Source organism: Suncus etruscus, chromosome 18, assembly GCF_024139225.1.
Source record: "Suncus etruscus isolate mSunEtr1 chromosome 18, mSunEtr1.pri.cur, whole genome shotgun sequence".
NCBI lineage: Eukaryota > Metazoa > Chordata > Mammalia > Eulipotyphla > Soricidae > Suncus > Suncus etruscus.
The window spans coordinates 6,780,524-6,793,048 of NC_064865.1; the positions used below are offsets into that span (position 1 = coordinate 6,780,524).

General features: G+C 42.2%; 1 protein-coding gene across 1 annotated transcript in view; it reads right to left on the reverse strand.

Moving 5' to 3' along the window:
- PRKN (parkin RBR E3 ubiquitin protein ligase) overlaps window positions 1-12,525 on the reverse strand; it is a 1,108,857-nt gene that overhangs the window by 91,251 nt on the left and 1,005,081 nt on the right. The window contains exon 8 of the mRNA XM_049765509.1: window positions 1,560-1,621. Within this exon, the coding sequence (XP_049621466.1) occupies window positions 1,560-1,621 (62 nt within the window). The remainder of the gene's footprint in view (window positions 1-1,559; window positions 1,622-12,525) is intronic.

Genomic DNA, 12,525 nt, shown 5'->3' on the forward strand with positions numbered 1-12,525 from the left:
ATGACAAGGTCTGCTGTTCAGTGCTAGGGTACACTCTCCTCAGCTTTGCAGTACTCAGACCACATCCAGAGATTCTTGGGGTACCACTTAGTGTTGGAGATCCAACTTCTGTATTATTTCCCCAGCATCCTTTTCCCCCACTTTAGTAGAAAAATTCAGCTCACTATTCCTCAGTCTTGTTTAGGATCAGTTTGTTACAGCATTTTTTTCTTTGCATTAAAAGTAAAATACTTTTTTTTTCCAGGGGAGCACACTCTTCCCTAAGGCAAACAGGGGGTGCTCAGAAGGTATCTGTCAACTAAGAGGAAAGGAGGGTAGGAAATGTTTTATGAGGGAGTAAAGATCGATAGTGCCGTAGTGGGCTTGGCTGTTGTGTTGGTTGCTGCGTTGCACAGCTAATAAGGGTGCTATTGATTTGGATTATGGCTCCATTAAATTTTGAGTAGACCACAGAGTGGTCTGAACTTTATGCAAATGTAGGGAGATGATTATACTTGGCTTCTCTTCCTACTAATCATCCACTGGCTCTCCAACAAATGTAGAAACAATGTGCCAATATGGGTACGAGTTAGAAGGGGAGGCATCAGTATTTGAAATGCAATGTGGAGGCATCAGTCAGATCAGCACATTTTTTGCTTTAAGATATCTTCCCCCCCACCCCCGAGGACAATGGCTGTGAGGATGCAGGGGTTCCCACAAAAAGGCCCACCAAGGAACTGGTTCTGCCATGGACAGAGGACCCTGACTTTGCATGTGTATTTGAATAAACTCTGAGCCTACTACTTTGGAAAGTTACAGAAGAAAGATGGGGAAGGAGATATCCTGGGATCTATTAATTCAAAGAGTTGCAAAGATTCCAGTTACTCATTCTTTACCTACTAACCTATTTTTTTCATCCCACATCAGGGGATGAAATGGGTCTTTCAGGTTTGTAGGCACAAACACCCATACACAAACCAAAAACTACCCTTACATTAGAGGTGCTATGACTTCCTTTGCAAGTTCTCCAGTCAGAGCAGGCAAAGTCTGCCTCTGGGAATAAAAATCTAGAGAGCATCAGTGCCATCAGTCCACCATGGTTCCAACAGTTTGAGTGTTTCAGTGACTTGGTACAAATCTTGATACCAGGATGCAGTGCAGCAGTATAGAGTCCATTCCTGGCATCTAAGGATTTGTTGAGCAGGGAGAAGTGTATGTATATACATTATTTCTGTTAGAGGAGGTATCATTCAGCACCCAGCTGGTCTCCTGAGACCCTGTATTTAAATGTCACTCTCTCTCTCAGTGAGCACATACAAACACATTTCATATTGAACGGGGCTGCCTTTGTGCAGGGCCATCAGGACATGGAGCAAGCCGGGGGGGGGGGGCGGGGAGAGGGGGGCATGAAGTGATGTGTCCTCCACCTCCAAATCAAAACCTATTGGGAAGGACCTGCACATATCCCCCTCTATGGAGCTCAAGGGTGGGAAATAAGGGATTGGAGGTGAGGGGGGGTCTTCATGGTCTCATTAGTATCTGACTGGGTGATATAAGGTGCAGTGTTAGGGTGCACTCACCTGCTCTTCTCCAAGAATCCTGAAGTGATGAAGCTCTCGGATGAGAGAGTCGCGGCAGCCAGCTGTAGGGTGAAGAGCAACTGAGCATTAGTCACAATCTGGATACAAGTGATTGTGTCCATTCTCCCCCCACAAGGCCCAGGACTGTGCTGAAGGACAGAGATTCATGCCAGAACTGCCTTGCAACCAGACAACCCTGACTCAGCCATCTCCTGGGTGACCTGAGGGTAATGTGACTATGCACCACATTTTGTCCCATTCTATGAAACTGGCCTCTATGGATGGAGCCCAGGACAGCAGGTCCCTCTTCTCAGCATATCACCTGTCCCTCCCAGAGAGCCAGGGGCTGGGAGGAGAGTGTTGGGGCTATTTGAATTATTGTGTCAATATTTTACTCCCCTGGTACTCTGTAGAGGGTGTGAGGATGGATGGCTGGATGCTCTCTTACTAGTCCCAACCTGGCCAGTTCCTGCACAGGTGGCTGAGACCCTCAGGTCTCTGTGTGCAGAGGTCTGGAAAAGGGTGCTGAGGGCACAACCTGGGCAAGGCTGCCACCAAGTTCAAGCCTATCAGTGAGAGCCCAAAGCAAATGCCACATTTCCTTGCTCCAATTTTACAGAGAAGGAGGTATAAGGAGCCTTTATTTCCTTATAGGGCTCCTCTATGCTCCACAATAGTGGAGACTGGGATACCATTGGCAATGTGTCTGAAACCAGCAACAGGGCTTATGTGGAGCTAAGTGTCAGGCCTTAGACTTAGTCCTCAACAATATATAGCCTCAAGCACCACCTGGGGCAGTCTTTGTGGTTCCCAAGCCCTGCTTGGAAATGGCCAACCAGTCTCTGAGCATTGCTAGCAGGCCCCTGCAACAATATGCCCCAAATAAAATGCAACAAAGGATGTTTTTTGTACTGTCCTCAGGACAAGTGAAATCATTCTGTGGTCATTTATAAAGGGATTCTTCTGAGAAATAGACTTGCTGGGTCATATGGAAGCTCAATTCATAGTTTTTAAAGAAGCATAAAGATTTTCCATTGAGACAAAAGCAGTTGGCATTCTCACCAGCTGGATAAGACCTTGTCCTATACCCACACCAACATTGGTTTTGCTCTTTGGGAAACTGGTGTAAAATGCTATCTCATTGTAGTTTTAGTTTGCATTTCCTGGGGATAAGTGACAGATTTTACTTTTCTTATACCCCTAGCCATTTGTGTATCATTAAGGAAGTGACTGTTAAACTTCTCTTAGCATTTTTGATGGACTTTTTTCCCCCTTGAGTTTTACAATTGCCTATATATTTTGGATATTAATAGCCCTTTGCCAGGTGAATGATCTACAAATATTTTCTCCTAGTCTGTGAAGTATCTTAGTCATCATTTTTATCATTTTTATCATTTTTATCTTAGTCATCATTTCTTAAGAATCAGCAGAAACTTCTTAATTTGGTATAGTCTTGTCTGTTTATATGGCTTCAGTTTGCTTAGCCAGTGCACTCAGCTTTCTACAATACAAATTCCTCCTTCAATTATTTGTCTTGTCCTTTATAACATGGGTAATAATATTTCTCCCTAGAGGAAACAAGGAAGGTACGAATTGGGTAGTTTCCTGTCAATATTCTATCTTTTCCTTTTTTGTATCACCCTAGTTTCATGCATTTATTTATTGGTCTTTTATCCAACTCTAAAAGCCTTTTGTTATAGTCTTTGATAATTTTGATAAAAATTTCACCTCATTCTGTTATCAGGCTCATCCTGATAGCACAATTAGCATGGGATAGACTCTCATAGAAGTTTTCATACTCCAGTTATTCAACTTTCCCTGCTTTTAGAAATCTGAACTCACACTAAGGAGAAAAATTAAGTTTCCTATTTGATATTAAAGTCAAATAAGAAAACGTATTTAAAAAGCAGCATTGAATATTCTTTTTCTTGCCTTTTTTTTTCATAGTTTATTTTTTTAATCCTTTAGACAATAAATATATATTTGTTTCTTGTCTTAGATTTAACATTGTGCTAAAATAGGAAGCAACAAAAGATTAGTTATTATAAACACTGGTCTTGTGACTTTTAATCCAGAGGAAACCAGCAATATTATTTCTCTTTTATCTCTACTGCTTTGCTCTCAAAACCTCCAACATGTCATGAATTCTCTCTACTTGATCTCTATCCTATGTATTTGTATTCTTTCTTGCCTTTTTTTTTTTTTAACATAGAAAGGATTACTTTGAAACTGGGATTTTTATTTCAATTAGGATCTGTAATCAACATTTATTTCCTTTCAGTTCACAACCCATAAAAACCCAATTTAGGGACTAATTGGGGTTGGCCTCAGGAAAACACATTACAAAGCTGTGGATCATTCTCACAAAGTCACTGATAACTACTTAAAAACACACACACCACAAATAAATAAAATGAAAACCCTGGGGGTTTTTTAACTGAAATTACAACTTTTTAAGAAAGATTTTACTGAAATTCCTCAATATAGAAGCTGTGAGGTAGGGGAAACTCATATGGAAAATATATGGCATTGCAGAGTTAAAAAAATGCATGCATCTACAATCAGTATTTTTCCTTTTAATTTCCTTGCACATCATCACAGGGGCCATTGTGGAGTCCTCTGGGTTCAATGGAAACCCGTGAGCACCCGAGCTTGCGATGAAAATGGAAATGGATTTCAGCTCTCTCATGAGCTGCTGGCACCAGGCACACACCACAAATAATCTGCAATTTGCAGAGTGCTGCTGTTTGGCGGGAAATGTCTTGAGAATTCATTTCTCTCTTGTCTATAGCCCAGAATCCCTAATGGGGGCTGGATAATTAGTTACCTCCTTCTATTCCTCCCCATTTAAGTTTAATGTTGTAAAGGAAACTGGCTATAAATGAAATGACCTCAAGAGTAAATGATGTCTCCCCGTGTGATCAAAGACAATGTGGAGAGGTGCAGAGTGGCTAACGGATCTCTGGTCGCAGGCTTCCAGGGAGGGCACCCAGGCTGGGTCTGTGTCTCTCTGTTGCTAGTAAGGCAGATTCATGGGGGGTCTCCCTGCACTTTGCTGAACGTGATTATTTCTGAATTAGTCTCTGAATCAGGCGATTAGAGTGTCCCTGAAAATTCACTGAGACTTGAAGGCACAAGTAGACTCAACATTAGAAGCAAGATATTATACTTCACTACACGCTAAACCTCATCTCTTTAAAAGAACTAAAACCAGGATGTTTTTTCCTGCTGACTTACTTTCTTTATTGAATTACAATTATACAATTAAAGAGATATGTATACAAAGGAGAATTGGATGCATCATATACATACATACACAATATAAACAGTTAGCTTTTAAAAGTCAAGAGGCAAGTTACAATGATTATGAATATAACTCTTTATTTGTGTGTGTGGTTTTTGGGTCACATCCAGCAGTGCTCAGGGGTTATTCCTGGCTCCAGGCTCAGAAATTGCTCCTGGCAGGCACGGGGGACCATATGGGATGCCGGGATTCGAACCGATGACCTCCTGCATGAAAGGCAAATGCCTTACCTCCATGCTATCTCTCCGGCCCCATGAATATAACTCTTAATAAGATTTTGGGGCCGGAGAGATAGCATGGAGGTAAGGCGTTTGCCTTTCATGCAGGAGGTCATCGGTTCGAATCCCGGCGCCCCATATGGTCCCCTGTGCCTGCCAGGAGCAATTTCTGAGCCTGGAGCCAGGAATAACCCCTGAGCACTGCCAGGTGTGACCCAAAAACCAAAAAAAAAAAAAAAAAAAAAAATAAGATTTTTCAGAGGTGATTTATTTGGCTGTTTTAGTTCAAAGTCGTTTAAGACTCTGATGATCACTTTCCTTCACAATCACTTGGCCAGATATATCAACAGGAGAGGAAATTTCACGTGTGTTTAATTTCCGTTTAGCCCATTTTGGTTGACACAGTATTTTCTTTATATATATATAATTTTTATTTTGATCACAGTGGCTTACATATTGTTGACAATAATATTTTAGGTACATGTTAACTTAATATCAGGGGGATTCCCATCACCGAATTGTTCTCCCTACACCTCCTTTCCCATCCTACCTCCCATATCTTCCTCCCTCACCCCTTGGGCTGTAAGAATACATGGTCTCCTCTGTGCCTAACTTGCTACTTAGTGGTCTTACACCTGTTTGGTCTTGGTAGCTTCCTTATTTCCTCCTGTAACTGGGAGGCAGGACTAGATAGATCAAGTTACATGCTTTTGTTTGAAGAAAAGTAATAAACTGGGGTAAAAATCAAATATGCCGAAAATGGGCAGAGTCCTTCTAGAGGCTCTCATCATCGGTTTGAGAGAGGAAGGGGAGAAAGGTGAATCACCCCAACAGTACAAAAAGAAGTGTCAAATAAAACATCCAGTGAGCACTCCAACAATAAAGGTAAGCACCACATAAAAGCCATGATCTTGAGATAAAAACATGGCAGAGCACATAAAGAAAAAAAAGAAAGGAAGAAAAGAAATACATAAATATAAATGGAGACAACAACTTCAATAACCATACCAAAACAAAGAAATCGACAAAAACTAGATAGATAAATAAAAAAAAAGGAGAAAAATTGTTTTGTGCTTTTTTTCCCTCCTGCACAGGCACAAGTAAATATTGGGGTCATTCGAAAGGAATTCCTTTGGCCTAAGAGATACAGGATTTTTCCACCCTTGGAGTATATTGTCATGGGATTAACTATAGACTCCGTACAGGTTCATTTACTCTCCCCTTGGTGCTTTCGTGCTGTTTGGAAGACTTCTGCTCCATCCTGGTGATAAAGTCAGACCTCTGTATCTAAAGATCTCGGTATCTACACAAGTCAAGGGGTGGAACTTATGATGAAGTTTTTCTTTGTGGTTCTAGAAGTTCTGCTCCCTCAGTGTCATTTTAATCTGTCTTCTGTGGTTGGTGGTCTTGGTCTTTGTGTTGATCCTAGGAAGCCCCATTCCATTGCAATTGTCTCAGACAGACCTTTAGAACTGGAGATCATATTTGTTGTGCAGGCCATAGCTCAAACTCTAGACTAGGGCTTTTTTATTGGTCCCAGGATACATACAGTCCGGTCATGGTTCTATCAGCCAGTCATCTGTGGATAGCAACCTTGGCTTTTGGACAGACCAAAGGGTGACAAGTGTTCTGATTTTGTCTTATCGTTAGCTGGTGGGGTAGGATAACCTGCTCTTAGGTCAAGTTGTTCGCATTTTCCTCGTTGTCAGGATATCATTTTAGAGCTGGCACTTGATGGTGTCCCAGCAGTATTAAGGATGTCCCAGATGGGATTTGTTTTCTGTAGTTGTTGTGAAGAATTGGAGACACAGTATTTTCTTTAGATGCTTCTACAGTTGAGGGCTTTGAAGAACCACATGCCCTTCATCTAAGAAAACTTACTCTACGAAGTCAGGCTTCTACGGTTAGTACCATGTTGGATACTAAGAAAAAAGAAGGAACACTGCAGAAATTTGGAGACTTCTTTCACCGTTCACCAACAATTCTTTAATCAAAAGCAAAGAAGATAATTGAAACAATAAGTTCTTTGTTTTTTTTTTTGTTTGTTTGTTTTGGTGTCATGCTCAGCAGTGCTCGTACTCAGGGACTACTCCAGGCTTGGAGGAACCACACTGCACTGGGAGTCAAATCCTAAACTCCCACAGGCAAAGTCTGAGCCTAGTCCTTTCAGCTTTCTCCCTGGTCCTGACTCCAAGCTGATTTGATTAAATCATTTAAGCTGATAGAGTTTGGTTTATGCCTATAAAGATAATATAGACATTTTCTGGGGCCAGAGTTAATAGCATAGCGGGTTTGCCTTGTATACAGGGTTCTATCCCTGGCATCCTGTGTGGCTGCCTGAGTCTGCAAGGAGTAAACTGGGGGGGGAGGTTTGGGATACTTGGCAATGCCCAGTGGTTACTCCTGACCCTGCATTCAGGAATCACTCTTAGTGGTACTTGGGAAACCAGATGGGATTCCAGGGATTTAATCCAGGTTTGCCATGCGTAAGGCAAGCACCCTATTTGTTGTACTATAAGATCATTAAATATTTATCCTTAAGTAATTTGTTTATTGGGGTAGGCACACCCCAACAGTACTGAGGGCTTACTTTTTTTTTTTTTTAAATGAGTAAGAACTCTTTTTTATTTTTACTTTTTTGGTTTTTGGGTCACACCCAGCAGCGCTCAGGGGATACTTCTGGCTCTACCCTCAGAAATAGCTCCTGGCAGGCTCGGAGTGACCATATGGGATGCCAGGATTCGAACCACCTTCCTTCTGCATGCAAGACAAATGCCTTACCTCGATGCTATCTCTCCGGTCCCTGAGGGCTTACTTTTGTCACTACACAAAGGTGTCTTTTCCAGAGGTACTTGAGGCCATAATGAGAAATAGGGGATTGAATGAATTGGGGAATATGCAAGACAACTTCCTTGTACTATCTCTGAACTATCCTTAAATTATTCCAATTATATGCTTAACCTGGTAATAAAGTCAACTAAAATAACTTCACATATTAGTCGTAAGCAATTACATTAAAAAGGGAACCTTCATTCTACATCAACTACAGATATCTCAATCTGCCTTTTTAAAGAGAAATTTGTCATTTCTTTAACAAACATCTCGAAGAAATGATTTTAAGTTAAAACATCTTTATCTCATCTTTATCTCTGAAGAATCTGATTTAGATGGACTCTCATTAGAGTGAGCTCAGAGCTTACAGGGGAAAAAGCGATTAGAGAGGTTGAGTGAGTTGACAGGCAGTTATAGAGTTTATGTGTAGCTGACACGACCTTACCAGATGGCATTGCCCTCCAGTCTCTTTCCTTGTATGTTCTGAGTCATCCTGTCCTGCCTTAAGCAATGCTATCCCATAGAGTTTTTCTCTATTCTACAACGGGCATCTTCCATCTCACATCCTCGACCTTCCTTGTTCATAAACCTCATAATACTTTTTATGACCTCAAGTTAAAAAAGACTTCTTTCCAAGGAGTAATTTCTGAGCGCAGAGCCAGGAGAAAGAGCAGAGAGCCTGAGTGCAAAGAATTATATATATTTTATTTTCAGTGATCAATACTTTTCAAGCATTTTAAGCTGGTTATGAAGCACGTTAAAAATATTCACCTTCTGGGGCTGGAGAGATAGCATGGAGGTAAGGCGTTTGCCTTTCATGCAAGAGGTCATCGGTTAGAATCCCAGCGTCCCATATGGTCCCCCGTGCCTGCCAGGAGCAATTTCTGAGCATGGAGCCAGGAGTAACCCCTGAGCACTGCCGGGTGTGACCCAAAATAAAAAAAAAAATATTCACCTTCTCCTTAGTGTTTTTACTCAGATGCACAAACCAGTGAGAAGCCTATCTGGATATATAAATGAATACTTACAAGAATACTTTTTATAAAATAGTAATAATAACAGAAAATATCTGAAATGACCTTCAAAAATAGAGCAAGTACCCCCTTGCTGTATTAAGATACTGGAATCAACATAGTGAGTAGAGAAAAACAGACCTGACTAAACTCTAGTTTGTGATATAGGGGATATAAACAATAAAACGAGAATGAGGCGACTTTTGTAGAGCATAAGGGAATGAGCAGTCTGTTAAAAAAAGGAAACTTGAGATCCTCATATAGGCCAATGAAACAGCATGGGAGAATTGTAAAGGTATGCGGAGTGTTTCTTATTGAGGAAATATTCGAGCTCAGATGGTAGGAAATGTGTTCCTAAGTCATGGCTAGTGTGGAACATAGCAAATCCACAAAGTCCACAAAAGGTCTGTAATGTAAATGCAATATTTAAATGCAGCATAGAAGTCTTCTCTAAGGCAGACACATATAAGGAAGGGCACATTTAAAGAAATAAAGAAGGCATATGGACAGGTGATCCATGGAGAAAGTGCTGGGTGTGTGGCACAGAGAGATTCATGTTGGCAGCAACCCTCGTGCTGGGCATGCTGTTTACTACTGCTTCATGAATGATGGTGCAGAAACACAAGGATGGATATTAGCCCTTTACCTGAAACTTCCAAATATACATAGTGCCATGGATCTTCACAATATTTTCTAAATCTAGGTGTAGGGGCTTTTTTGTAAGAGGGGCTGGAGCTGTGGCGCAGCAGTAAGGCTGCCTTGCACACGGCTGACCTAGGACAGACTGTGGTTTGATTCCCATATGGCCACCCTAAGCCAGGAGCAATTTCTGAGTGCATAGCCAGGAATAACCCCTGAGTGTCACCAGGTGTGGCCCAAAAACAAAAAAATGTTTTTGTTTTTTCTAGATGGAAACTTTAAGGTGTGCCAACGATAAATGTAAAGATATGTATGACTTTGGAAAAGCTAAACAAGAATGCAGGAAACTTACAGGTTTGATTTCTTATTGGTTATGACCATAGATGGGCATCTTTGTCATCTCAGCAGAGAATAAGCTAGTGAACTTCTGAATAGAAGAATAGACCATTTGCTATCATTTTGAAACTATGAGCAGCCAGAGAACGCTACGTCTTTAATATCGCACTCTGATGAGGCAGTTGTCACCCAAGAAACTCAGGAAGTCTTCAGATTTCAAAATGCAGCCTGAAGACTAGATGACTGTCAACTCCTACTGTTCACACTGGTAGGTTCTTTTTTTTTTTTAGTTTGTTTTTTTGTTTTTGGGTCACACCCAGTGGCGCTCAGGGGTTACTCCTGGCTCTACACTGAGAAATAGCTCCTGGCAGGCTCGGGGACCATATGGGATGCCGGGATTCAAACCATCGTCCTTCTGCATGCAAGGCAAACGCCCTACTGCCATGCTATCTCTCTAGCCTGGTGGGTCCTTTTTGGTTTGTTGTGGCCACTCTGCTAATCCTAATATCTGTCTGGGTCAAGCCTCAGGAGCTGAGTGATGTTCTAGCTTTCAAAGGAAGCACTGAAGAAGAATCAGTCTCCTTGATAATGAGGCACAAACAGATTTTCCAGGTGTTGATTCAGAAGTCATTGTTCTTGGCAGGGGGTAGATTCCAACCAGCTGTGCATTTGTTATTTACTGAGCTACTTTCCCATCTGTGTCTGCTACGCATGAGGCCAGTCGTTGCAGAAAAAGCAAAGGTGAATCTGGCTCATACCTGTGGGGCTTCAGAGGAAGGCAGGAGCATATCAAGAAAACACAGGAATGAGAAATAGCCAAGTGCAGGGAGAGTACTAAAGGTAGGAGGTGTAGGGGGCAGGGTTGGAGGGCAGGGTGTCTGGGCAGCTGTGTGTAAGTGCAGACAAGTGGGGAGACCACCCACATCCACTAAACTTCACCCTGGGGGTGCAGAGAGAAGAGGCCACAGAAACTGCCTTGTTAGTGCTAGAAAAATCTAGCCTAGGGAGATAAACTTGGGAAATAAATAACTTCACTGCTTGCTTCAGGAAACTCCTGCGGTTAACTGAAGTTGACTGCTGACTCATTTGAGAGGCCATTTCTGGTAACAGGCTGACAGCCCGCTGATCATGTAGCAGATATTTTCTAGCCAGTGTCACCACCACAAAGCCCTGTTTCATTGTGTCCACCCAATGCTTGCATCATGATTCCTGCCCAAGTTGCCCTCCCTGGCATTGAGCACATGGAGGATTTCACTGAAGCTAGATTGATTCCTCCAGTTCACTTTGTAGGGTCATGTAGGACAATTTCAGAAAGGCAGGATATGTATAAGATGACCCATGAAAAACTTCCTGAAAGTTGGGAGTCATTTATATGCCGGTATATGGCATGCTGAAACTTATTCTAGCTTCAGGGACGAGTGATCCGCCCTCCTCTTACTTTTTTTTTTGTTTGTTTGTTTTTTGGGCCACACCCGTTTGATGCTCAGGGGTTACTCCTGGCTAAGCGCTCAGAAATTGCCCCTGGCTTGGGGGGACCATATGGGACGCCGGGGGATCGAACCGTGGTCCTTCCTTGGCTAGCGTTTGCAAGGCAGACACCTTACCTCTAGCGCCACCTCACTGGCCCCACCCCCTCTTACTTTTAAGAAATAACTTACTTTTAAGACTTTTAGGAAGTGTTTCATGGGTTGAAGGGTCGTCTTATATGCCGGAAAATACGGTACTTAAGAAATAGTATTCTGGGGCCAGAGCTATGATAGATGGCACAGTGGGAAGGACAATTGCCTTGCACATGGCTGACCCAGGTTCCATCCCCAGCATCCCATATGGACCTCTAAGTATAATTAGGAGTGACCCCTGAGCAAAGAGCCAGGAATAATCCCTGAGGTTAGGTGTAGCCCCCAAATCAAAAATAAAATGCTTTTCTATTTTCAGCTTGCTAGGAAGGTCAAGAGCAGTTAGAAAGTTAGAACATTGTTATTTCTTTCTTCTTTCTTTCTTTCTTTCTTTCTTTCTTTCTTTCTTTCTTTCTTTCTTTCTTTCTTTCTTTCTTTCTTTCTTTCTTTCTTTCTTTCTTTCTTTCTTTCTTTCTTTCTTTCTTTCTTTCTTTCTTTCTTTCTTTCTTCTTTCTTTCTTTCTTTCTTTCTCTCTCTTTCTTTCTTCTTCTTTCTTTCTTTCTTTCCTCTCTCTCTCTTCTTTCTTTTTCTTTCTTTCTTTCTTTCTTTCTTTCTTTCTTTCTTTCTTTCTTTCTTTCTTTCTTTCTTTCTTTCCTTCTTCCTTCCTTCCTTCCTTCCTTCCTTCCTTCCTTCCTTCCTTCCTTCCTCCTTCCTTCCTTCCTTCCTTCTCTCCCTCCCTCCCTCCCCCCCTCCCTCCCTCCCTCCCTCCTTCCTCCCTCCCTCCCTCCCTCCTCCCCTTCCTCCCTCCCTCCCTCCCTCCCTCCCTCCCTCCCTCCCTCCCTCCCTCCCTCCCTCCTTCCTTCCTTCCTTCCTTCCTTCCTTCCTTCCTTCCTTCCTTCCTTCCTTCCTTTCATTTTTGGGCTACACCCGGCAGTGCTCAGGGGTTACTCCTGGCTGACTGCTCAAAAATAGCTCCTGGGGGCCCAGAGAGATAGCACAGTGGCGTTT